The sequence below is a fragment of the Hydractinia symbiolongicarpus genome, chromosome 14 (genome assembly GCF_029227915.1).
Source record: "Hydractinia symbiolongicarpus strain clone_291-10 chromosome 14, HSymV2.1, whole genome shotgun sequence".
NCBI lineage: Eukaryota > Metazoa > Cnidaria > Hydrozoa > Anthoathecata > Hydractiniidae > Hydractinia > Hydractinia symbiolongicarpus.
The window spans coordinates 6,606,593-6,630,416 of NC_079888.1; the positions used below are offsets into that span (position 1 = coordinate 6,606,593).

Sequence of the window (23,824 nt, forward strand, 5' to 3'; positions counted from 1 at the left end):
AGATTTAATCTATGATCTATTTCAAGTCTTTTTTTTCTTTGTAGGGTGCATTAATTTTCTCATGTCGCTTTTTAGTTAAGATTAATTTTATAAAATCAAAACTCGCTAATAAAAACATACGAACAAAATGTCTGTCAAAATGTATTCATTCGCACAAAGCAAGTATAATTTATTTTTAACATTTAGCTTATTAATTTATAAGCGGTCGACTTCGTTCGTTTTTATTTTTTTTGTTCTATGATTCGTGCAACATAAAACAAATATATTCTTAGCTGAGAGAAGTAACTTTCAGAATATATCACTAGTTATCTGTTTAATACATTTATCAAACTAGTCTTATATACCACACATGCATCGCATATATGAAGGTTATATAAAGTTAGTAAATCAAGTTAATTTCGATTGAATGCAATGATGTTATTGAATAATAGAAAATAAAATGTAACAAACAAGCAAGTTTGTTCTGGCTACGTTTCCACAGTTACAGCTCTTACATTGCGAAGGAAGAAGTGCGTCCACATTTCCGTTTGTAGCTAATACTTGAATTCTTGTCATGTTTGGAAGTGGCTTTTTATCCATTATACTTTTTTATCATCATTGTTACCTATTTTTAACTAGCTACTTATTTTTACCTCTGGGGCTAAGTTATTTTTCTTTACATTAAACCTACGACACAGGAAGTTTTATTATATATAGCAAAAGTTTACTGTGACGATAAATGAACTTTCGAAAGTTCCGTTATTAATTTAGGAATATTGGCTTCAGCGAGAATAATTTTTGTTCGTTTTCTTCCTTCTTACTTAATTTTTACTTAAAATTAATTTCTTTGAAGATTATAATATATTAAGTATTTCTATTAACTTTTAGAGAAATGATATAATAGAAGAGAGGCATTTAAAAGATTATACCAAAAAACACTGTTTCTATGTTAGACACACAGACTTTGCACTTATCATAGTTCACAAACGAAGCTCGAAATTTTGAATTTTTTGGGCCGGGAGGGAGGAGTTGAAAAGACCCCGCCCTAATATTTTTGAAATAACTTCTAAAGCATACTGTTTTAGCGTTTTTATTGTGTTTCGTTAGCTTTAGAATAATCAATAAAATTTTCGTATTATGTCACGTCTCTTGTTTTTGGTTATCATGTGGTCAAAAACAATAGGACTGTTTTCAAATATCCTTGTCAACTGTTCAGAAGTCATATTTTAGCCCTCTAAAGGTTTTTTGAAGTAGTTTCACACCTTTAAAACGTTTGCAACCTTTTTTCTATTCTGATAGTTTATGTTCCACCGTTTAAGCCTTATTTGGAGTCATTCAAATTTTTTATCAACTACCTCTGATGTGCTACCAAACATTCGTGCTACGCTTTGTGGCAATACTATGTCACTTTCGGCTATAGAAACCCCGCATAAATCCAAACGTGAAAAGTCGCAATACCCTTCCGAGCCGGAAAAAAGGGTCCCGAAACCCCATCCGTAGATCTCCACAGTTTGCAAGTAATATATCCAGAATTTTGAATTTTGAACTTTAGAGGAAACAATATGGTATAACATTAGCCTAGTTGAAGTCAATAAAACATGTTCTACTTGAGCAGGCATTAATTCACTAACTCTGACTTGCGCAGCGATTAAGAAACATATTGTTCTTCGGGCTAAAGTGCTTTACATGTAATTAGCGCATTGAAACTTCACTTTTGTTAGCCGAACGAATGTGCTACCAAAGAGTATTTCAATTCGCCTGATTTGATAGATAGTGTAAATAGTCCTAGAAAAAAACTGAAATAATTCTTAATACCTGGGAGGAGTTGGCGTAATCTAGTTTTCTTAAAATGTCGAAAAAATATCTTTGACACCATGCCATGAGGCATAAGCAAAAGCTGAAAAGGTCAGAAAATAACATATCACTTAAAAGATATTTCACAAGGATTTTTATTGTTTAATTAAATTTAAGATTTATTTTAGGATGATTGTTATCACAGCTAGGTTTCCGGCTGGTGTCGTGATGGGCCGAATTCTAATTTTTAATTTTTGAAACAAAAACAAAATGTATACTTATCTATCAAAAATAAATTTTTAGCAATTTCAAAGAAAAACAATATGAATTTTTAATCATCAATTTTATGTAACATCTCATTCTCTTATAAATATTACTTATAAATTTGATTATTATTTGATTATTATTTCTTATTTTCTTTAAAACCATCTGTTCAGCTTTAGCAAAACACTCCACAAACAAATAATGATATTGTTTGAACATTTTTCATTCAGTGTAGCAAAGTAAAATGCAAGTGGAACTCTTTTCTCAGCCATGATTCCGTTTCTTTTAATCTTGCTGTTTGGAAAAAGTTTTTCTATGCAAGGTAGGAAATATTTTCTCAATCTTTAGTGTAATATCTATTTTTTGAGCCAAAGAAAGGTAGATTAACAGAGACGTTTTATATTTAGAACAGGGTGTTTTTTCGTTACCTTAAATCTTCATTAATCATACTTTATTAGTAATACAAACCCCCGTCTAAGCTGTAGCTTTTTCCGAAATAGGTCGCCAAACTACTGTGGGCTTCCTTTAACATTTTTTTACTGTCGAAGCAAGACTCCTGAATAAGAAGTTCATGTAAAAATTAGAAAAATAATCAACTGGATCAAAAATTCATTACCTGTTTAACTTTTCGTCTCTGCCAGGTACAGTTAAAAAATTTTTTGGAACCTTACTAACAACGATGAAACTACTCCAACATTCCGTTGTTTTGTTTATCTGAACGAAATTTTAAGTATTTTTTAGCACGGTAATTTCAGGCAGTGTAAATGACTTTAAAAATATTTATATTTTGGTGTAACTGTCTTTGTATCGCTTCCATTCTTCAGAACTGTTTCCTTATGGGTATCATGAAGGAGATGCTCGACTTTGCAAGAATATGGAAAGACTGGATTTAAAATTTTCAATGAAGTTATTTTATCACGAACATGAGAAGATTTACGTAAGTTTTTTTATAATTTTATCTTCAGAATTTGTTTCTTTGTTTATTTGTTTGCTTTTAAACCATTCGCACAATATCATCGCACATCACTAAGCCATAAAGCTTTCACATCTTGCTCTATTAATTATTTTTAAGTAATAAGATCTGTTAGAAAAATGGTGGACCGCAAAATGATAAGCGATTAGTAATAAACCTTATTGCACGCAGAGGAAAACCTGTGGCTAATCATATTCCTTATGTCGGAATTTTCATGGCTATTTACTACGAGGCCGAAATTATACTAGCACTGGTATTTTCGAAAATTATGGGTATTTTTATTGTCATATATTTGTTGACCTTTTAGAGGATATAGATTCAAACTTGCATGTAAAAGTTGTAGAGACACACTGAAGTCTATTAAAAAATTCTTAAAACTAACACTACTGAACTCGTTTCGGGATTCCTATATCTATCGATTTGCTTGTCATTTTTTCTTTAACGTTTATGAGCATAATCATGAAACCTGTTGGTACTGACCTGATTTTTATGAGGTAAAGTAAGTAGTAAACGAGCCAAAAAAATTATTATTTGTATTGATGAGATAATGGTAATAATAATAATTACCAATACACCAGTAAAATTAGTCAGTATTCGTACAGTAATTTGCAAAGGAGTAAATGGAGATTCTGTTAAACATAAGAACTGTTATTCTAGATACATCAAGATGGCATTATCTCTATCAATAAACCGTTGTCTGATGGTATAGGTTTGTTATCAGATAAGACTGTGTTAGCGATTTACTACAAACCAGTAAACAGATGTCTTGGTGGAGATATTTATTATCGTGAGGAACATAAGCCCACTTTGCTCAGACGAGCTGGAATAACAATCGCAAGAAATTATCCTGAGCGGAAAGATATTATTAATGCGGTTATAATAACCTACATTGACATGCCTTCGGCAGAATATCCCGAGAAAATTAATACATTTCAAGTTACTCTTGCATCGGATCGCTATAGTACTTACGCCATTATGAACTATCCTCGTTTGAACTCAAACAACGCTACTGTTGGTGTTTCTGATCCATTTTGCAGATGGGAGGAATTTGTCAATCCAAAGAACAGCAATCAATTATCATTGACATCGAACATCAATCAAACCGGTGTTTATGTTTACAAGCTGACTCAGAGATGCATCCAAACATGTACGTTTATATCTCTCATTGCGTTTTTTATCCTAATACTAGTCGTTAGCTCGCAAAAAAAAATCACATCCTCTCCTGTCCTGTTGTGAAATTCCCAGTCAGTAGGTGACCGTTTCGGACATCTTCTATATTATAATGCCCGTCTATACGTCTGTCTGTCACGCAACATGGTAGCTTAGCTGCGCGAGTAGAGAGAAGCACGCAATGCAGTATAAAAAGGCAACACCGAATTTTTAAAATGCAGACGAATATCAAATGCGATATATTTTTATCCACTTTGTTGCGATGGGTAAATTTAAAGGACGAGCGAACGCGACAGGCGACCTTGTGGATTTTTCCACGGGCTAACGAGAAGTCTCTTTAATAATAGCCGTCACCTGTCTGTGTGTCCGCGAAAGCGGCGTCCCGTAACGGAAACACGAAATTTTTAAAATGCGCACGAATATCAAATGCAATGTATTTTATCCACTTTGTTGCGACGGGTAAATTTAAAGGACGAGCGAACGCGACGGGCGACCTCGTGGATTTTTCCACGGGTTAACGAGTATCTATATTAAATTACCCGTATACGTCTGTCTGTCTGTCACGCAAATAATAGGGAACTTGCGCAAACCCCTATTTTACAAACGTACGAGCCTCTGGGGTGCGGAAATCGGTCCCGATCCCGTTTTGATGTTTACATCGAACTTGCGCAAAAGTCAAAAGGTGGCGAACGTTGGCGCGAAACATTTTTTAAAACTTGTAAACAAACATGGAGGATGTGTTAATACTATTACTTTTATGGCAAGATTGATATACTGGGAAAGCAAAATAAATAAATTTCCTTTTTCTTAAAAAAACTGAATATATATTTTAAGCTAAGCTTTTACCGTTTTTCTGTTAAACTAGTTGATGATGTCTTTTGTGTAGGTTCGTTCTTTTCTTAAAATTGCATGGTTCATGATAATATTGGCTGACTAAATAAAAAGAAATTAGTACGTTGTACACTTGGTTCACGCTGCGAGATATACTTGGCCACTTCTAGAGATCATGCAGTCAGCATATAGCTGTGCTAGACAGTTTAAACTTTGTGTTGTCTAACAAGAAGCTAGCCAGCCAAAACGTAGCAAGCTAGCTACAGCTAACTATTCCTTTTACTATATATATAGCTACCTAGCTAAATAAAAAGGCTATTCAACTATACTATAATAAAAAGTCTCACTATTCAACTATGCTATAGCTAGCTAGCTACCTCGTCATAATTTATCCTACTCTTCCAGAGCTTATTTGCCATCACTCCGATGTACTATAAAATCTGTTGGAGTTGAATTTGTTTTAAAATAACTTTGACCTGTGTTGTCTCTAGGAACTTTTGCCAGGTGACGGTAGAGATTTGCATAATTTTGCAGTAAATCTTCGTTTATGACAATTCTTTTCATCCTGCTATGCTTATGAAGTTTTCTCTCTGACTTTGTTTATGCTTGTCAGTTTCATTATTGCTTTACCATTTATTTGCCGCACATTTTTTTCACCCTAAGCATTTGTGCCTGAAGAAATGATTGTAAAATCAGTCTTAGGTCACAACCACTGTATCTTACGTGCCTATGTATGGTTTTCACGTCGGCAAGAAAAAGGATACGGCGCGGGGAAGTTATGCAGGGTGGTTATTTCCAAACCAATTGGCTATTCCCAATCTGTAAAGGTACCGTCATCCGTCAAATATGAGTTTGCGCAAGTTCCTTAATAGCTAAGCTGCGATGGGCGAACCCGTAAATTTTTCCACAGGCTAACCACTAGTACTATCAAATTCTTCCAAATTTTGTTCTTTTCACTACCTTGTGTATGTTCACCACTCTTTTCTTGGGCAACAAAAAGCAGGAAGAATCAAATGCGAGCATGTATTAAGTTAAGGAATATGTCCTTTATAAAATCGTCCAAAACTTGTTGCAAAAACCCTACTTTGACAGAAATTTTTATGGTTGTTGTTTGTTCGCCGTTTCCAATCTGATGTCTTCTTTGTTTTGTTCGAGAGCATGGCTTGACTGCCATTGAGGGCGCATGTTTTGCATCTCATTAAGCACAGTGATCAAATCAGAACAAGTGATGTTTTCCTTTTCTTTGTTTTTTCATCAATGTTGCTTTTACAACCTTTGTTTTTGTCTTGTACACGAAACATTTTTTGATGCTTAGATGTATTAGATTCTGTACTCTGTTTATGGCAGTTTTTTTTTTTGCACTTTCTTGCTATCCAATTTCTTGATCGTTAATCTCTAAAGCTGAAATATCAAACGTGAACGCTCGAATTTATCTTCGTCTTCCACTTCTATTAATTGGTTCTCTTCTTTGGCGATTGCACATTTTTTAAAACAATTTTTCTGGTTGCCTTGTGACATTTTTTCATGATTCTGGTACGCATTGATTAATTTTAAGAACGTTGCAGCTTTTGACGATCTCTAAAGCAGATTTCTTTTTGTATACCCTTGAAAGTACGTACTTAATCAACCTTTTGTGGTAATTCACATTTTTAAAGTTTTGTATTACCCCTGCATCTAACAGTTGAAGCCTTGAAAATGCCGGTAAGAAACGAGCTTTATTTGGGAAAATCTACTATTAGAAGATTCCAGTTGACATGTTCCATTATCGAGAAAAGAAATTACCTTTCTTTATTCATAGGATAGCTTTTGATTATAAGCGGTATTTACATATCTTAGGACGTCACCCATGCTTTAGGATTCGAGTAATTATTTGTATCAAATGGTTGGGATGGGTCTTTTAACTTCTTAAAACAAAGTCGTAATGTACTTTTCCAGATTGCAACAGGCTGATCAATCTTTTAATATGCTCCTTTTATAAAAAAGGCAAAAGTTAATCGTTGTTTGTACTCTTTGCTTCGGCTACCATTTTAAACACAAATAAAACTAATAAAAGCCTAGATGTTATTATTAACCATTTATTATCGGTGTAAATCTTTAGGAGCTTATTCGCATATTTTTTAAAAAGCATAATGCATGTTCATCTACGTCAGAATTTGTACTTTCCAAAATCCAAAAAATAAATGTGCTAAATGTACTGAAATTAAGCAAAGTTATTAGCAAAGATTTTCCTAATTCCACAAGGTCTGGATAGGTGATTTGCTAAAATAATTTGTATTTGGTCACTCAATTTGATGTCTTTTTTCTTTCTGATGTAAATCCAAAAATTAGTAGCCATGACTGAGTAACAAGTGCTCTTTTATCAAATGTTCAGTTAGTAAATTTCTCCTTAGAATGTTTATTTAACATTAATAAACGACAAAGTAATATTTTTTTCTAGCCACAAAGCGCAAATTAACTTTACAATCTGTTTTTCTTTTATTTTAGATGGCTATTCATTTGTTAATAACAGAGACTATGGACAATTACGAAATTCTAAAATCACATTCCATGATGTTGTAGACGGTGTCTTAAAGGTTAGTGACCGAGATTTGTGCAACCGATATTAAAAGAGAGACCACTTGCTTAATTTTCCTTTATTTTCAGAGGGATGGGAGATGGATTTATTTGCATAGTTTTGTATCTTGTGAATAATGAAGCATCAAAGAGATTAAATGCTATTCAATTCCTTAGGCGCTTCTTTGAAATTCACTTGTTGCGACAGTTTTGCTTAATAATAGTAACATTCGTGTTTCAGGTAATGATGGTTAATTTAGGAAATATGATTTGGATCTAAAAGGGTAGTCCCTTTTTATGCAGTGACTAAACTACTGTAGTGTGACTTTGTATGCCAAATGGTTTAAAAATAAAAGAAGGAAATTTCAATTTTCGATTTTCCTTGATACAGCCTAGAATATTAAAAAGAAGCTTCTATGGTAAGTAACCATTACTAGACGTAGAATACATTGTGAAATTTCTATTTGTAGGTCGACTTGTACCTCTACAAACTTTCCAACAAGTATCTACAAGATGTTCACTTTAATTTATCAATCTATGTTGGAAAAAATGCAGATATGCATAATCGCTACAGAGAGGCAAATGAACCTGCACTACTGAAGAGAGCAACGAAAGATGTCCGTGACTACAATAATAACTCTTTTGTAGCCAGTCAAGGCTATTTAATGGCATTTAGGGACAAACGTTACACACTTGAAAATGTCTGGACCTTTCAAATTTACATAGTACGTGGTATTGATGACTCATTTTACTGTCTTTTCATCTTTACTACTGGCAGACAAATCAGCATCACTTCAAATTTTAAAGAGTCTAAATCGATTCATGCGAGTTTGCCAAACGATTGGATGAAGAACTGGTACTTTGTTAACAAGGACTTGCAACTGGGCAGTGCCTATGCATTCAAGAAGAATTTCAATGATCTGACAAAGAAACTTGGTATGTGTGAAGGCAACACGTTAAGAAACTTAACCTTATGTGTGAATAATTTTGTCTTGTCTAAGAATTGGGAATTAACAAAACCATTTACCGGCAGACATCAGTTTAAGTAGATCTGCGGTCGAAAAGCAGGCCTCTCTACAGTTGTACCGCTGTAACTCCAAGGATTATGCAAAATACTCCACATGATTTGAAAATAGGATGTATGAGCTACACAGTAGTACCAAACATAAAACATTAACATCTATATTTCTTGGCCAACAATAGCAACTTAACCTTTGGAAAGTCGATTATTTTTTAGCCCAAAATGGGTATTTTCAAAAACGGTTAAGTTTTTCTTTTGCTTACGGGTTATAACTGCTTATCTATTTTGTTTCTAAAAGTTGGTAACTATCAACTATCTGAACGATTGCTTTCAAGATATTTTTTTCCTTTATTTTTTGCAAGCAAACCGTTACAAATTCTGACTGACGCAGTAGCTGTCACCAAACTTATCGCATCAAAAAAAATTTTTGTGTAACATAATGTGAAGCCGCATTTAGCGTTTTAGGAGAATGTTTAAAAAGGTTTTAAAAAAATGAAAATTATTAACCTTCTTTGATGTTAGAAAGGTTTTCTCTTCTCTTCTGTTTTTTTTTTTTTTGCTTTCTTTTTCATTACAGGCAAACCCTTACCAATTCTGATGATATTTTTATTATTTTTGAGCTTGCTGCATTATTTTCCATATTACAATAGCTCTTTGTCTTACAAAAACTGCTATATTTTTTATTCTACAGTGCTTCCACTAAAATTACGTTTTTGATATCTTGGCAGAAATTTTTTTATCCACATGGAACAAATTTCGATACCTTTGCAGAAATTATTAATTATCTGGCCTATTAATTTTAAATTTATAGAATTCTACAAGCAAAATGGCAATGAAGATGTTTCAGATAAACAAATTTACTATTTTAATTCATCCACTTTGGATATGAGAAAGACCTATAACTATTTCGCATATGAGGTAAGGTGGAAGGAATTTTTTTAAATAAATAGTGCATTGGATCGTGGTAATTGATTAAGGAGTTTAAATGGTAAACATAAAGTAATAAATAATACTTTAGGTAAGAACTAGACCATACACACAGAAATTTAACAACCTCTTCGCAGTACTGTTAGCATATTATTATGTAACAATTGTTAGAATCGTCAAAAATCCACTGCAGCAGACTAGGAATGGAAAAAAAATAATTAATATTAAAAATGTTGATGACATCAGCACAGACGCAAAGTTACAGAGATATTAGTGTTGAAACACTTCCTAATGAAGTCAGTAACCCATTGGTCCAGAGTCGGTTAGATTGGCGTAGCTTTGAGGCGGTCCCTAATAACCTAAATCAGTAAGAACAGCAAACGACAATGCGCTGTGTCTAAATTTATAAGTGTGCTATAAATTCAATATTTGTTATGGACATGAAATAAATTTATTGCCGTCGTAACGTAACTTGTCGATTAGGAATTCAGCCGATTCAGAAGATGAGACATTATAACAGATGGATCCAATTATTACATTAGTTTATTAAATGAGCTCACTATTTCCATCAATATAATGCATCATTAGGTGCTTCGATAGCTGATTCTAAAAGTGCATTAATAGCTGCTTTAATAGAGACATCAGAATGCTTTAAAAACTGCATCACTAGCTGCATCACTATAACTGCATTACCAGCTGCATCACAAGCTGCTTTAATAGCTGCACCACTAGTTGTTCAACAGCAGCATAACTACCTTCATCAGTACCTTCATCACCCAATGCTTTACTAGCTGCTTCAATAGCTAGTTAATTAGCTGCTTCATTAGCTGCTTCACTAGCTGCATCACTAACTGGTTCACTAGCTGCATCACTAGATGCATCAGCTGCTTTAATAGTTGCATTAATAACTACATTAACAGGTGTATCAGCCATATTTTTTAACGTATCTAATTTGTTTTTGCTACTAGAACGAGGAAGTTTTCAACAGAATGATGGGGAAAATCTATTTCAAAGTTACAGATAATTTTTATGTAAGTAACACTAAAATCTTTATTCATCATTGCTTCCAATCGTCTATTTATTGTCAATTAAACATCCACTCATTGCATATTCATTGTCCATGCATCATCCATTTATTCATTATTTTTTCTTATTTATCCTTCTGAATCATATTAGGAACAATCATTAATTTAAATCAACAATTATTTCTTTATCGTCTCTGTTATACAGATTTTTTCAGTAATAGACATCATAGCCAGCATCATCATTTTCCATTATCATGTTACCAATTGTATGTAAATAGTTTTTATTTATCCGTTGTACAGTCAATTACTTATTGATTACTTATTTTTTAGATTGCTTTCTACTTTTACATTGATTACGACATGGGTGATTTTGACCGATATCCTTTAGACGTTAGCGCTATGCATCGTAGAAACGCATTAGATAAAAACACAAGAGAAAAAGTCCGTGAAGATATTCAAAAAGTATCGAATATAACCTTCTATCCAGAGGAAGTTTTGGTGTTGACATTTTTTCTGACTGGAGAAGGAGGGTTTAATTCAAAATTTCAACTCGCAATCGCTAGAAATGGAGAAACTATATATGTTATTGTTCAAAGTGACTCGTACAAACACTTTGTCCACTATGCAATGATATATAAGTACTGTAAACACATAGGAAGTATTTCAGCTATCTCCAGAAACAATGTGTTTTTACTAACAAACACCACTTGCCATCCACCAGGTTAGTTTTGTTGTATTTGTTTTCTATTAAATCTGTCTGTTAGACCAGTCTATTTGTATTATTATTAATAGATTCACTTTATCTTCCAATAGTTTTAAGTAGTCAAATAAATTCTGTAAGTTAAGAATGCAAGCATAATAATCTTCTGTGGTATCCTTTTCACTTAACTTTAAAGGAAAATAAAAGGGAAAGGGTAGCAGCTGTCATCTAAGATACAAACCTTTGGTTTTCTTCGAAAACGTAATAATATTCGTAGAAAAAGAAGACACAAGAGGGACCAGGAACAACAGCTACATAAGGAGTTATAATACTTGAAAAATCTTATACATTTGTATATTATAACTAATTCTATTTCTATTCAATTTCCTATTTACCTTCCTAGAAACATGCCCGCTTTTCTCTAAATCAAACCCCATGTGTTTAAATTTCAAACTAAAGTATCCAGAGTATTATACACCATTAATTAAATGGGCGCATCTTGAAAGGAGGGAGAACTGCGCTTAAATATTAGAGTACAACATTGCATTCATGGAGCAAAATTTAAATAAATTTTTTACATGACATCATTATTGATTATGTTCTAGTTATCTATCCTTATCACTTTTCTGGATCAACTTCTGTTCATCCGTACTCGAGAGGCATGTCAGGCGGTGTTGACAGGATTAAATTCTCCCCTGCCATCCCCTTTTTCTCATCAAAGACAAGTACAGTTTGGGTAAGATTCTATCTTTACTTATGTAATGCAAATAGATTACGTTAGAAACGCATAAGTTGGAATAAGTTGGAATTTTGTTATACGCTTTTTAATGTTGCTTAAAATTAATTTAGCATTTTACCGCGGTTATTGTAGCAAGGAATTGAGTTATTATGATTATGGCAACGTACAAATTTTGGGGATTACTAGTAAAAATATGACGAGACATCTGCCTAAGAAGTTAAACGACAGCACAGTGCAGAAAAAAGCATAGAAATTTGGAATTCTCGATTGAGTTGCGAAAGTTTCAATTACTGACTGAGAAAAATTTTCCACATAAACAGTATCTGGTGCAGAAAATGAGACGTGATAAAACCCATATTTCACGTTTCGGACAATTTGGTTATTTGGCAGCCACAAGTTGGTTGTTCTAAAGGTTGACGCAAACATATCCAACATTTCTTCAAACTTTTTGATTCGAATGCTGAATAAATGCTAGTATTATTTAGCGTTTGACAAATCGCAACATTCCATACAACATTTAGATGTTTTGTTTTTTGACCCGTTCATCCTAATTTTCAAGATGACGGACAGCGTATGGAAAAAAAGCATTTCTAATTTTAAATAAAAATGGATTCCGATGATGTAAACCTTATCGCGGTAACAACAACATTGTAGATTTAAAATTAGAAGAATTAGCTAGTTTCAAGGATATATTTAAAATGGACATGCCAAATTTCGGATACATATTGAGTCAGATTTCTGACCTAATTTCGCCCAAATAGTAATAGACCTTTCCCAAATTTCCTAATTATGCCAAACTCAATTAGAGGTCGATACTAAAAATAATTCTTATCCATAAATTCTTTAGCAAAAGGTAGAACAAATTACCTAATTTCGTAAATATTTTTGTTCGTGAAGTGCCGTAATTCCGAGCTGAAAGTTTAAACCCTTTATATAGCCGAGCTTTCCAAGAATAGCCTCGTTTTCAAAATAATTATTTACTTTAAATCTAAATAAAATCCAACCAAAACATTATATTGCTCTAAAGCCTTTATTTCTGTCATGATAATTTAATATTCTTTCTTAATATCCTTATTTGAAGAGCACAGAACAATTATAGAATTGGATGACGTCATAGTTATTACAATTTACGAAGTTTAGAAAAAGGTGTATTTCTCCTAAAAAATTCACTTGATGTTTACGCTTATTTTCTTACTTTTCTTAACAGGAAGAGAACAATATAGCACTTATATACTTATATTATCCACTTATATACCGTATACTATACCGTTCTTTTTCCATAACGTGTGGGTTATATACTTAACGTTCTGGTGATTTGTCGTAATTTCGTACATGATTGCAGGTTTTCGAAACACAGTCGCTCTATACTAACTGGAAATGTTTTAAATACTCATCTTGAAGAGGCTTATACCAGTTATGCAGTTTAAAAAGATCGTTGAACATCGTAAGCCACACCAGAACGTTTTGCCATACTCATATATTTAAGTTCTTGCTTTATGAGAATCTAATTCAAGAAACAAAAATTAAAAAAGTCTTCATACCTGTTAATAGGACAATTTTTAGTTTTTGCACTTCGGAGCACGTAGATAATTATCCCACCAAACTTAAACACTACATGACCGTCAAAAGCTTAATTAAGCGTAATTTTTCACTTTGGGATTTCTAAAATGTAATCCAATATTATTTCTTACGTCCTTAAAGGGCTAATGAGGGCACCTCCTTTAACACCCTAAATAAGCAACCCTTTGCTTAAACAATTTCCAAAACCAATTTAAATCGCCATCTTTACTGTATTTATTTTTATTTGTAGTATACCCAGTACGGCACCCTTTTCGATGATAAATCTTCAAACGTGCCGACAAAAAACCATCAAACAGATTTTGAAAAATTCCCTTTTCAAGGCATTGTATTAGCTGTGTTTAAAGGAGTTCGGTGGCATAGTTTCGATTATGGTACAACAGAGGAGCTACCTTTACGAGCTCAAGCAGATGAAGATATAAAAAAGTTCACAAATGAAAGTTTTAAATCAACTCAACTCTCCTTCTTTACATTTGGATATGGAAACAACGAATACTCGCAGGTTGTACTAGCGACAGATAAGAAACAGTTATATGGAATTTTTAATTTCGCCAGAAGTAGTTATAAGGAAGGATTGGTTGGTTTTGGGGAAGACTTCTGCGGCTGGAAAAATTATGCTTCAGGATGGGAAAGCAGTCAGTTGGGAAGAACATCAAACATTGGTGTGCCAGGAAGACATGTCATGCGATTAAGTTCTGATAACTGTAACAAAACAGGTAAAATGTTCTTTATTTAATTTTTTACCTAAATCCACAATAATTTCGCCGATTAAAGCCTTAATCAAGGATTAACCTCCTAATCAACCTCCTTGCTTTAATTCAACATCCACTTTTAACATCCAATTTCTTTCTGTGTACAACACTAGATTTCAGTTACGTTGCATTGCTTGATTCTTTTCGTGTAATATTTTCCCACATAGCTAGCGTTAGATCTTTCTCTAGGCAATTTAGTGTTTGAACGCTTTTTTTTCCATGGAAACGCAAATACATAACCACAACAGTTGATAAACATTTAACATCGTGTTGACTTGTTCCTCTGTAGTTCTGTTTCCATATGGACCAAATGTTGGAGATGTAGAAATGCAGCGAGGTGATAATTATGTGGAAGTGATGAAGCTAAATACATCATTCCCGGGTTTTGAGAAGTCACTTTATGTAAGTATTAGAGTAGCTTTTCATATGAAGTCAAATAATTTTTGTGTGTGTATATGTGTGCAAGTAAAAGTTTAACCATAGAAGAAACCATAAAATATACACTAGTAGGGCAGCGGTTAGCAAATCCACAATCAGGGTGGTGGGAGGTTTTTTAAATTTTTGAATAATACCATATTTTATCTTGAGCAATTTCTATCTCAAAAAAATATTTGGTCCTTTCTGGTTTTATTTACCTATATTATTTTTCTCTATCACAAACATTTTCCATCTGGAACAAATTTTTTGGTCCCTTGTTCAAGGTGAGAAATTCAACGTAGTAAGTGATTTTCTGACTTGTCGTCTATACGTTTCAGAAGACCACATATATACGACATATATAAGAGCACTTGTAATTTCAACAATAAAAAATACATAATTTTGATTTCAAGGTTTTCCTGAGGAGAAAGAGGAGATATAATATGAGCGTTGGATTTACATTTAAGTGTACACGTCTCAATTTGTGAGTTTAACATGTTTAGATTGATACATGTCTTCATAAATTTCCTGTCAGCTAATAGCGGGTCGTGCTTACCACGCACGAAAACTTTTAGCTACGAATAAAAAACGCGATAAAATTTCACAGGTTAACGACTAGTTTAATATACTACACGATTCATTTAACACGTGTTTAATGGATTTTTAGATTAGTACAAATGGTGTTGTGTCACCAATGCTTAATACGTCAGTTGAAATTGATTATCATAGAGAAATGATGGATTATCCTTATGTTGCCATCGCACCATTTCATGGAGATTTTGATACATCTCATAGTGGACACATTTATTACAGAGAATCAAGAGATCCTGAGTTATTAAGACAAATAAACGAATCTATTACAAAATCACAAATGGTTTATTCTCCAGTGACGCATGCGTTAGTCATATCTTTTGTTGATATACCCAATCATGATTCACCCCAAGAACGAAATACATTCCAAATAGTAATAGCCCACAATGCATCGCAAGATGTTTATATGGTTTTTAAGTACACACATTTAGATAGCACAAAGGGTTCGGCATTCTGGAAATACTGTGGAGAAAATAATTTGTTAGATCGAAGTATATTCCATTATACAGAAAACCCGTCGACGCTAGTTGGAGGGTCAAATCCAAATGCAAATGTAGCGGGGGAATATTGGTTTCACAGCAAAATCGCTTGTCGTAAGAATATTTCCTACCGTTTGTTTTACCAGGTCTCTAGAGTGACACCGGCGATGCTATAGCGACACCGACGGCGTTATGGTGGCACTGACACCATACTTGCACAGCACTTTTTTTATCATTGACACTTCTTATTTATGCCGAAAAATAAATTTCATTTCTTTTCTAAATTTTAAATGAAGTTAGGAAGCGCATGAAAAAGCACATGGAGATTACTTCTGTTTTGCATATGTGGAATTTTTTTTTCTTAATAGGTGCTCAAACAGTACTACAGGACTTAAAACCAGTCCGGATTGGACATGATTTCATCAAAGTGATGTGGAAGATGACCGCTGTTGATGATGTGCAATGGATGCGACTTCATGAATTTGGAAGTTTTGAAAATAAAACAAAAGTATTTTGTATTCATAGCAAAAGAACATCCTATCAAATTAACTATCTGGCTCCTGGTCAAACCTATGATATTGAGGTCTTCTCAAGAGTAGTACCTTTTACGCTTCGAAGATATGTTGGATTGTATGGCATCTCAACTCTTCCAATTGGTAAGGTGATTTGCTTCACTGTGCTATGACATTTTAAATCCCTGCAATCAAATTGCGGTTATCTTGGAAACCCGCGAAAATGTTGGGAAATTCTACTTCTCTCAAGTGTCAACACGTTTTCTGTGACGTCATCGAAAGCTTAAAAATTGGTCAAAATACCGCCATCTACTTACATTACATAAATTACGAACTTTCACATTCTATTTGAAGTTTCTGGAAGCGAAAAAAGTTATTTAACGTATATTCTGTTTGTAACCTTCTTCGCCTAAAAAAATCCAAAAAAATTGTTTGTCCCAAATCCGAAAAGTAAACTGAAAAAAACGGAAAACCGTTTTAATCATGTGTGCAAAACATACAGAGGAATACTACTTGATAAAACAAAGTTGTGTTGTTAGTTTTAAGTTCTAAGGATAGTCCTAACAAGATTTATTATATCTTCCCGTTTATAAGGATTTCCTAGAGATTTTTAGGGATAGTTTCGAATAATAGCCAACATCAAAACCTCTGAGAGGTATGGGACCAAAACAGTTGGCACGCAGGTGTCATATAGATAAATATTGAAACTCAGTAAGTATCATACCTATCAAACATAACACGAAGGAGTTATTAAAAAAACCATCTGGGGGCGGAACCCCCCGCACCATAGGACCGAATAGGGTTAACCTAAAACAATTTAGCTATATCGCATTTTCTGAACCTATTTCAATTTTTGGCTGAAATTTTTTTCCACCAATTCTTTTAAGACAATATTTTATGTTTAAATGTTTAGCGGGCGTTCGTAATGTATTTGTGACACAACAGAAAACTGGAGGGAAACTTCATTGGTCTGTAAATCAAGAATTGTTCGTGGATGTTTTTAATGTTCAAGTCATCGTTAACCACACTTCCACAGATTTTGATGGATCGTTCGAGTATAACTTTACTTTGTGGGATGGTACATATGAATTTAATGGAACTATAGGTTCAGTACATAGCTTTGAGATAACATTGTGGTTTCATGATGAAGCAAGTCCCCCTGCAATATACTCATATACGCTGAAAGGTAGTAATTCATTATCAGAAAGTTTTCCAAGAATTTTTTTTTCGAACATTCGCGAATTTAAATTTCGTAAAATAATATTTTTTTATTTAAACTGCTTAAATACAACCCGCGAAATGTTTGAATGTCTTAAACCACGTAATTTTACTGTAATGTAAAAATGTATAATCTGGGCAAAAATTTCGCGCCTATTTTCAAACCGCGAAAATTTTTAACAATACTGCCATGCATTGTTAAAAATACGTTCATAATGAATACAAGCAAGTGCATGTGTTTTTTTTTTATAAATTATTGCATTTTTATTATTTTCAACATATCCTTCAATTTCTCTGAATCTCTATTTTGCAAAAGACATTTGCAGTCATGCAGTAACTTTCACAAGTATTTAAAATTTTTATAGGAAACAAAAACGATTCAAAGTTGGACATTATCATATCAATCGCTTCTGTCTCTGTTTGTCTCATCATTGCGCTCATCTTGAGGTATCGTTACCAAAGAAAAAAGCTGAAACGAAAGGCGAATCGATTTCTTTTAGCACGTGGAAATAAGAAGGTAGAACTTTGTATCATGTTAAAAATATTCCCTATGTTTCTAACATGTGTTTTTGAACAAAGACCTGAAATGCAAAACTCGTATGTTATTGGTTTCAAATTCCTGACATAGTTTACGCACAAAGTGGACATAAATTTTGGCAAAAATCAGAAATAATGTTTCAGTTTTTTACAACCCTCAATTTTCAGGAGTCAAACATTTGTCAAATACAAAAGAGTTAAGCTCTTTATATAAAATTGCATCAAAGAATGCATGCTTTTGAAGGAAGTTATTTCCAGAAATGTTAAGTTCACGATTGCAAGTAGTGTGATAGGCCAGTTACATTCTTCATACTATTCTGTCGTACCCTTAGTTGGATCCTGATCGAAGTATTCTTGAACAATGCAACAACTTAAGCTACGACCCAAAATTTGAATTTCCAAGAAATAACATTTCACTGCTGCGAGTTCTTGGAGAAGGTGCATTTGGACAAGTATGGATGGCCTCTGCACATGGAATAGAATGGTTAAGACCAAGAAGAAAGAACAAAGGGAGTATAGTGAAAAAAATGTTCTCGAGAAATAACAGAAAAACTATTGTAGCCGTTAAATCATTAAAAGGTCGGTTGCTTTTCTTGTTGTCGTTTTTATATCTACTGTGTGACTTTCTTTAAGACTTTAAGGGGGATTTCCACTTAAAACAAAAATTTATCGAATCAATTGACATCAATTGTCAAAGAAAGATGAACGCAATTAGACTGCTGCCATCAATTGGCGTCGATTGATTGACTTATATCTCATTTAAGGATTTACTAACCTTTGTAGCATTTACTTTCAGTGCACTTTTTCTAATGAACGTTATTCACTAATAAACAGAAGCTGTACGACATCGGCTTTCAACCTACTCGAATAAGGGTTCTTAGCACGCATAAATAATACGCAATTCTTACAAGAATCGAGTATTATTACCGGCGAAATTTCGCGAGGAAAGTCTTTTGTAAATTCTTGAATCGCTAAATATACACATATGTCAAAAAGCAGAATTGACGGCCTCGTTAGCTAACATTTGTGAAGCTATCTAGAACTCCGCTAGCTGGAACTAATTATTGGTCCCTAGCGATAAATTACGGACGTTATCTGGAATTTTTTAGAAAATGTCATAGAAAACAGTTTGTTGTTTTGCATGTTCGAATTATTTTTCAACTTTCGATTTTGTACGGTTTTTTTATGTTCCTAATTTTTTGAAGACGTTGTATTCTTTTGACATCCCATTTTCCGTTCCGAGGGGCGTGATTGTTGGAGTGTGAGGTAATGAGGCTCAACTACTGCTCAACCAGTAGTTGAGTATTTGTTCATTAGCCCCCTCAATATTTTTAACACAAATACGCCACTGGGTCCACTGAGAGTTCAAAATAACGATACAACTGTATTTGCATTGTAAAAAAATATTCATAAAGCGATATTTCTTCAAGCTTAAAAAAAAACTTTATCTGAAAAGGAGCTGTTACATTGTTTATTTGTGACGACAAGGTGAAAAAGAAATTCATTACACACATTTCTACGCAAAACTTTCCAACTTGTGCATTCGCAAAAGTTTATCCAAAAACCTTTGCGTGTTTTCGCACTTGGAAAAGTTTCTCCGATCAAAGTATTCCAGTTAAGCTAAAAAAAAATATTGTGGTGAAAGCAAGAACAGAGATTTTGAAAGAGGAAAACAGTTGACTAAACATCTCTTCACCTGTTTCATAGAGATAACTTTTTTACTGTGGATTTTGAGGTGCAAAAGTAGTCTACACTTTCTCCTAAAGTGATTCGTCTATTTAGCTAGCGCAACTGAGAATGAATACAAAGATCTGGCAAACGAATTGAAACTTTTGATTCACATTGGTGAACATAGAAACATTGTAAACCTCCTTGGTGCTTGCACAAAAGACGACGATCTGCTAGTAATACTGGAATTTTGCTCGAAGGGTGCTTTACTAAGCTATATTCGATTGCGTCGCGATGATTTCAAACCAACATGGTATCGTAATGAGGATGAGATTGTGAACTTTTTTTTACTAACTAGGATTGGTGTGCAAATTGCTGATGGGATGAGCTTCCTAGAAGAAAAAAAAGTAAGGTTTCTCCTTGCTATTGATAATATGCCATATCAACGAAGTCTAGGCAACATTTTACCAGCAAGAGAAATTACTTACTCAGAATTTAAACATATTACCCAATGCTGACTTATCCTATTCTCCTGGCTGGAAAAGCCATCTATATCTGACTAAGCTTCACATAAAAACATTTTAAATGTTACATTACAGTAATGTGGATTTTTTAGTGTGTGCATCGAGATTTAGCGGCAAGAAACATTCTGTTGACTGATGATATGACTGTAAAAGTGGCAGATTTCGGTCTTGCGAGAGACACTACTGGGGAGAATTACTACCACAAGAAAACTGAGGGGATGCTTCCCATTAAATGGATGGCACCAGAAGCAATTATTGAGCAGAAATACACTTCGAAGAGTGACGTGTAAGTCCCGCATTAATTCGCAGTACAGTTAGAACATTTGCTGTAAATGTGTAATGTCTGATGATATATTGCTACCCAAGGAGGGGGGGGGGGGGGGGGGAGGAGGCGGAATACCTTCCCTTGTTACAGCATGATAAAAAAGGCGGTATTGTGCGCAACAAAAGAATAAGTAAGGTGGCTTTCTAAAATTGAATAACTTGTCAAATTTTAAAACTCTCTTTAATCCTTTTTAAAAAATTGAAATTGCTTGGCTGGAAAGGGTTAAACTTTGTTGAACATCTGCGGAAAATACAACCGTGTCACTCGTAAAATACGAAAAAAACATTTTTTCAACATTTAAGAAAATATAATAATAAAAGGTTGGAAGTTTTGTCATTTAACGAATGTTTGTACTGTTTAGTAGTTTAGAGATACTAGTCGTTAGCCCGTGGAAAATCCACGTTTTCGCCCGTCGCAGCTAAGCTACCATTTTGCGTGACAGACAGACAGACATACAGACAGACAGACGTATATGGGCATTATAATACAGATTTACAATAAATTTTGTAAAAAACCTGTTACCAGTATTCCTAGGGAGTATAACGATCATTTTTTAACTTGTTTTTGTTGGACGGAGGCAACGATTTATTAAGTGGAATATGTTTTTACTGTTTCAGATGGTCTTTCGGTATACTTTTATGGGAGATTTTTACACTCGGATCAACACCATATCCAACCATAAAAAATTCTGACATACTGCATTACATTAAAAGCGGAGAGAGGCTTGAAAGTCCGAAGGATTGTCCAGAAGATATCTATAAAGTGATGTTGGATTGTTGGTCGCATACCACTGAAGCAAGACCAAACTTTCTTGATGTAAGAAATGAGATTGACGGTATCCTAACAAGCAACGTAAGAATAATAACTTAAGTTTGATAAGTCCGCTTTACTTTCGAATTATTAACTTCAGAGAAAGTAGATTCTATGTGTAGCAGACAGTGTTGAAAATTTCTCATAATGGTGTTGTAGGAATTGGATAGATATTGCCCTTTCACCCCAATAAATTTATTGTTTTCTGTTAAGAAGATATTTAGTTTCATTTTTTTAGTACTGCAATAAAAAGTTGTTCTAAAGACTCATTGTTAGCAAATATGTTCTTTTCTTATCCTTAGGAACAAAGTGTTTTCTCGAAGACGACGATGGCAAGTGTTTATAATTTGGATTATCGAAAGACAGGAAAGTCGCAAACAGAAGCGTCAAATAAATATACAAAGGAAATGCCAAGGTACAAACTTTAAAAATATAAAACAAGTCTAAGGAAATGGTTTCCCTTATGCAGGTTTTATTTTTATTTTTCTCTGCCAATGATTTTCTTCTTATCCCAATTAAACTGATGACTTCTGCCTTAAAAATGGAAAGTGAGGGGCGGTGGTGATGCATTACGGAAAATGGAAAGGAAACGGTGATGCATTATGGTACACATAAATCCAATACATTATACCTTGCTTATTAGTTATAACATTGATAAAGAAGAAGAAGAAGAAACTAACGGTGACGAGGACGACGGTAATGGCACCTTATACTTGACTCTTGGTGGAGATGATGAGAAGAATATTGGTGAAGTCAACAGTTCTTTCAACATGGATGAACAACCGTACGCAAACCAACTTGAACTAACCACGGATGATTCGTACCTAATTCTAAAGAAAAGCGACTTTACAGGTAACAGTGTCGACACGAAGGGACCTGCTGACGTTCAAGAGGACGCCGATGAGTCGGATCTTCGACTGACAACAGAAAATACTCAATTTGAGAATACCTTTGAAATACAGGGAGAAGAGAAAAAAAGAATAACATGGAAAGATATAGAAGATGGCGAAACTTCACAAAGAGAGATCGAAAATGTTACCGAACTAGAAGTTAAATGTGTAGATAAAATCGCAACATATGCAAATCTGCAAGAAGACGAAGGTAGACTCAATACAGGAAGTAATAAAATGGGAGAATTTGAAATAGAAATGAAGACATACGGAGATGTGTTTTGTGGACCGACAAATGAGCCAATCAAAAATCAAGATGATAATGCTGAACAACTTGAAGATACATCCAGCAAAGAGGCTGATGGTAAAATTGATCATTTTGTGGATAATGATGCCATTGAAAATGCATCTCAGCAACAGATCAAAAATTTAAATGTTGCAGAAACGAGCTTAACAGATAATGAAGTTAAACACATAGTTGAGATGCATTACCATGCATTGGATGTTGATGACATAAAGGAGAGATTGCGTCCTGCCGAAATTGAAAATGAAGAACAATGCAACAGCAAAAATGAGATAAAAGAAGATAAGGAAAACAAAGTTGAGGCAAACGAGGAATCTAATACCAATCACGACGTAAATGATTGTCACACTAAAGACAAGAATACAAATGGATCTGATGATAAAAAAACAAAAGTAAAGACATATGTCGAGGGAGAAGTTGAGACGAATGTCGAGGGAGAATTTGAGACGAATGTCGAGGGAGAAGTTGAGACGAATGTCGAGGGAGAAGTTGAGACGAATGTCGAGGGAGAAGTTGAGAAGAATGTCGAGGGAGAAGTTGAGAAGAATGTCGAGGGAGAAGTTGAGACGAATGTCGAGGGAGAAGTTGAGAAGAATGTCGAGGGAAAAGGTGAGAAGAATGTCGAGGGAGAAGTTGAGAAGAATGTCGAGGGAGAAGTTGAGACGAATGTCGAGGGAGAAGTTGAGACGAATGTTGAACGAAAGGATGATACAAATGTCGAACGAAAAGATGATACAAATGTCGAACGAAATTAATGAATATTTGGGGGATATATAAAGATATTTAAAATTGCATAAAATGTGAAAATCCTGCAGACATGGAAGCCTGGGGAACGGATCATTGTTATTTCATGAAATCGCTATTGCTTATGTATGGTTACACATAGTTCAGAACAAGTAAATTATTTTGTAATGGGGAAGTTACACGAGTGCCACACACAACAAAGAAAATGTTAAAACCCTAAAACGACTTCTCTTTTCTTTCTGTAATATTTCACCACGAGAGAATGTTACCTAATTATTTAATAAAAAATTAACACGGACATATTCTCCCCGTTTATTTTTTTACGTCAACTGGTTAATAAGTAACGAGGTAAACAAATCGATTCCTCTCAAACTTTCACGGACAAAACTTCTGTGATTGGAAAAAGAAAATTTCATTTTGCAAATGAGCCTTTTTTATTATAATAGCTGTTTTCCACCATGGCTAATTTTGACGAACTCGATTCTATGGCACAACTTGT

At 33.9% G+C, this 23,824-nt stretch overlaps 1 protein-coding gene across 2 annotated transcripts; it reads left to right on the forward strand.

Moving 5' to 3' along the window:
- The first annotated feature begins 2,219 nt into the window (after positions 1 to 2,219).
- Positions 2,220 to 23,627, forward strand: LOC130625370 (uncharacterized). 2 transcript variants are annotated; one of them, XM_057440449.1, is made up of 21 exons: positions 2,220 to 2,359; positions 2,862 to 2,974; positions 3,668 to 4,157; positions 7,496 to 7,584; positions 8,035 to 8,500; positions 9,397 to 9,503; positions 10,481 to 10,543; positions 10,868 to 11,258; positions 11,843 to 11,973; positions 13,787 to 14,270; positions 14,596 to 14,708; positions 15,391 to 15,907; positions 16,162 to 16,449; positions 17,219 to 17,491; positions 17,889 to 18,040; positions 18,393 to 18,639; positions 19,843 to 20,135; positions 20,345 to 20,538; positions 21,195 to 21,429; positions 21,690 to 21,802; positions 22,031 to 23,627. In XM_057440449.1, the coding sequence occupies exons 1-21, from the start codon at positions 2,308 to 2,310 to the stop codon at positions 23,334 to 23,336; spliced, it is 6,117 nt and encodes a 2,038-aa protein (XP_057296432.1). In that variant the 5' UTR covers positions 2,220 to 2,307; the 3' UTR covers positions 23,337 to 23,627. The 2 variants fall into 2 exon arrangements, with proteins under 2 accessions (XP_057296432.1, XP_057296433.1); XM_057440450.1 differs by having other exon boundaries at positions 21,195 to 21,393.
- The last annotated feature ends 197 nt before the right edge of the window (positions 23,628 to 23,824 follow it).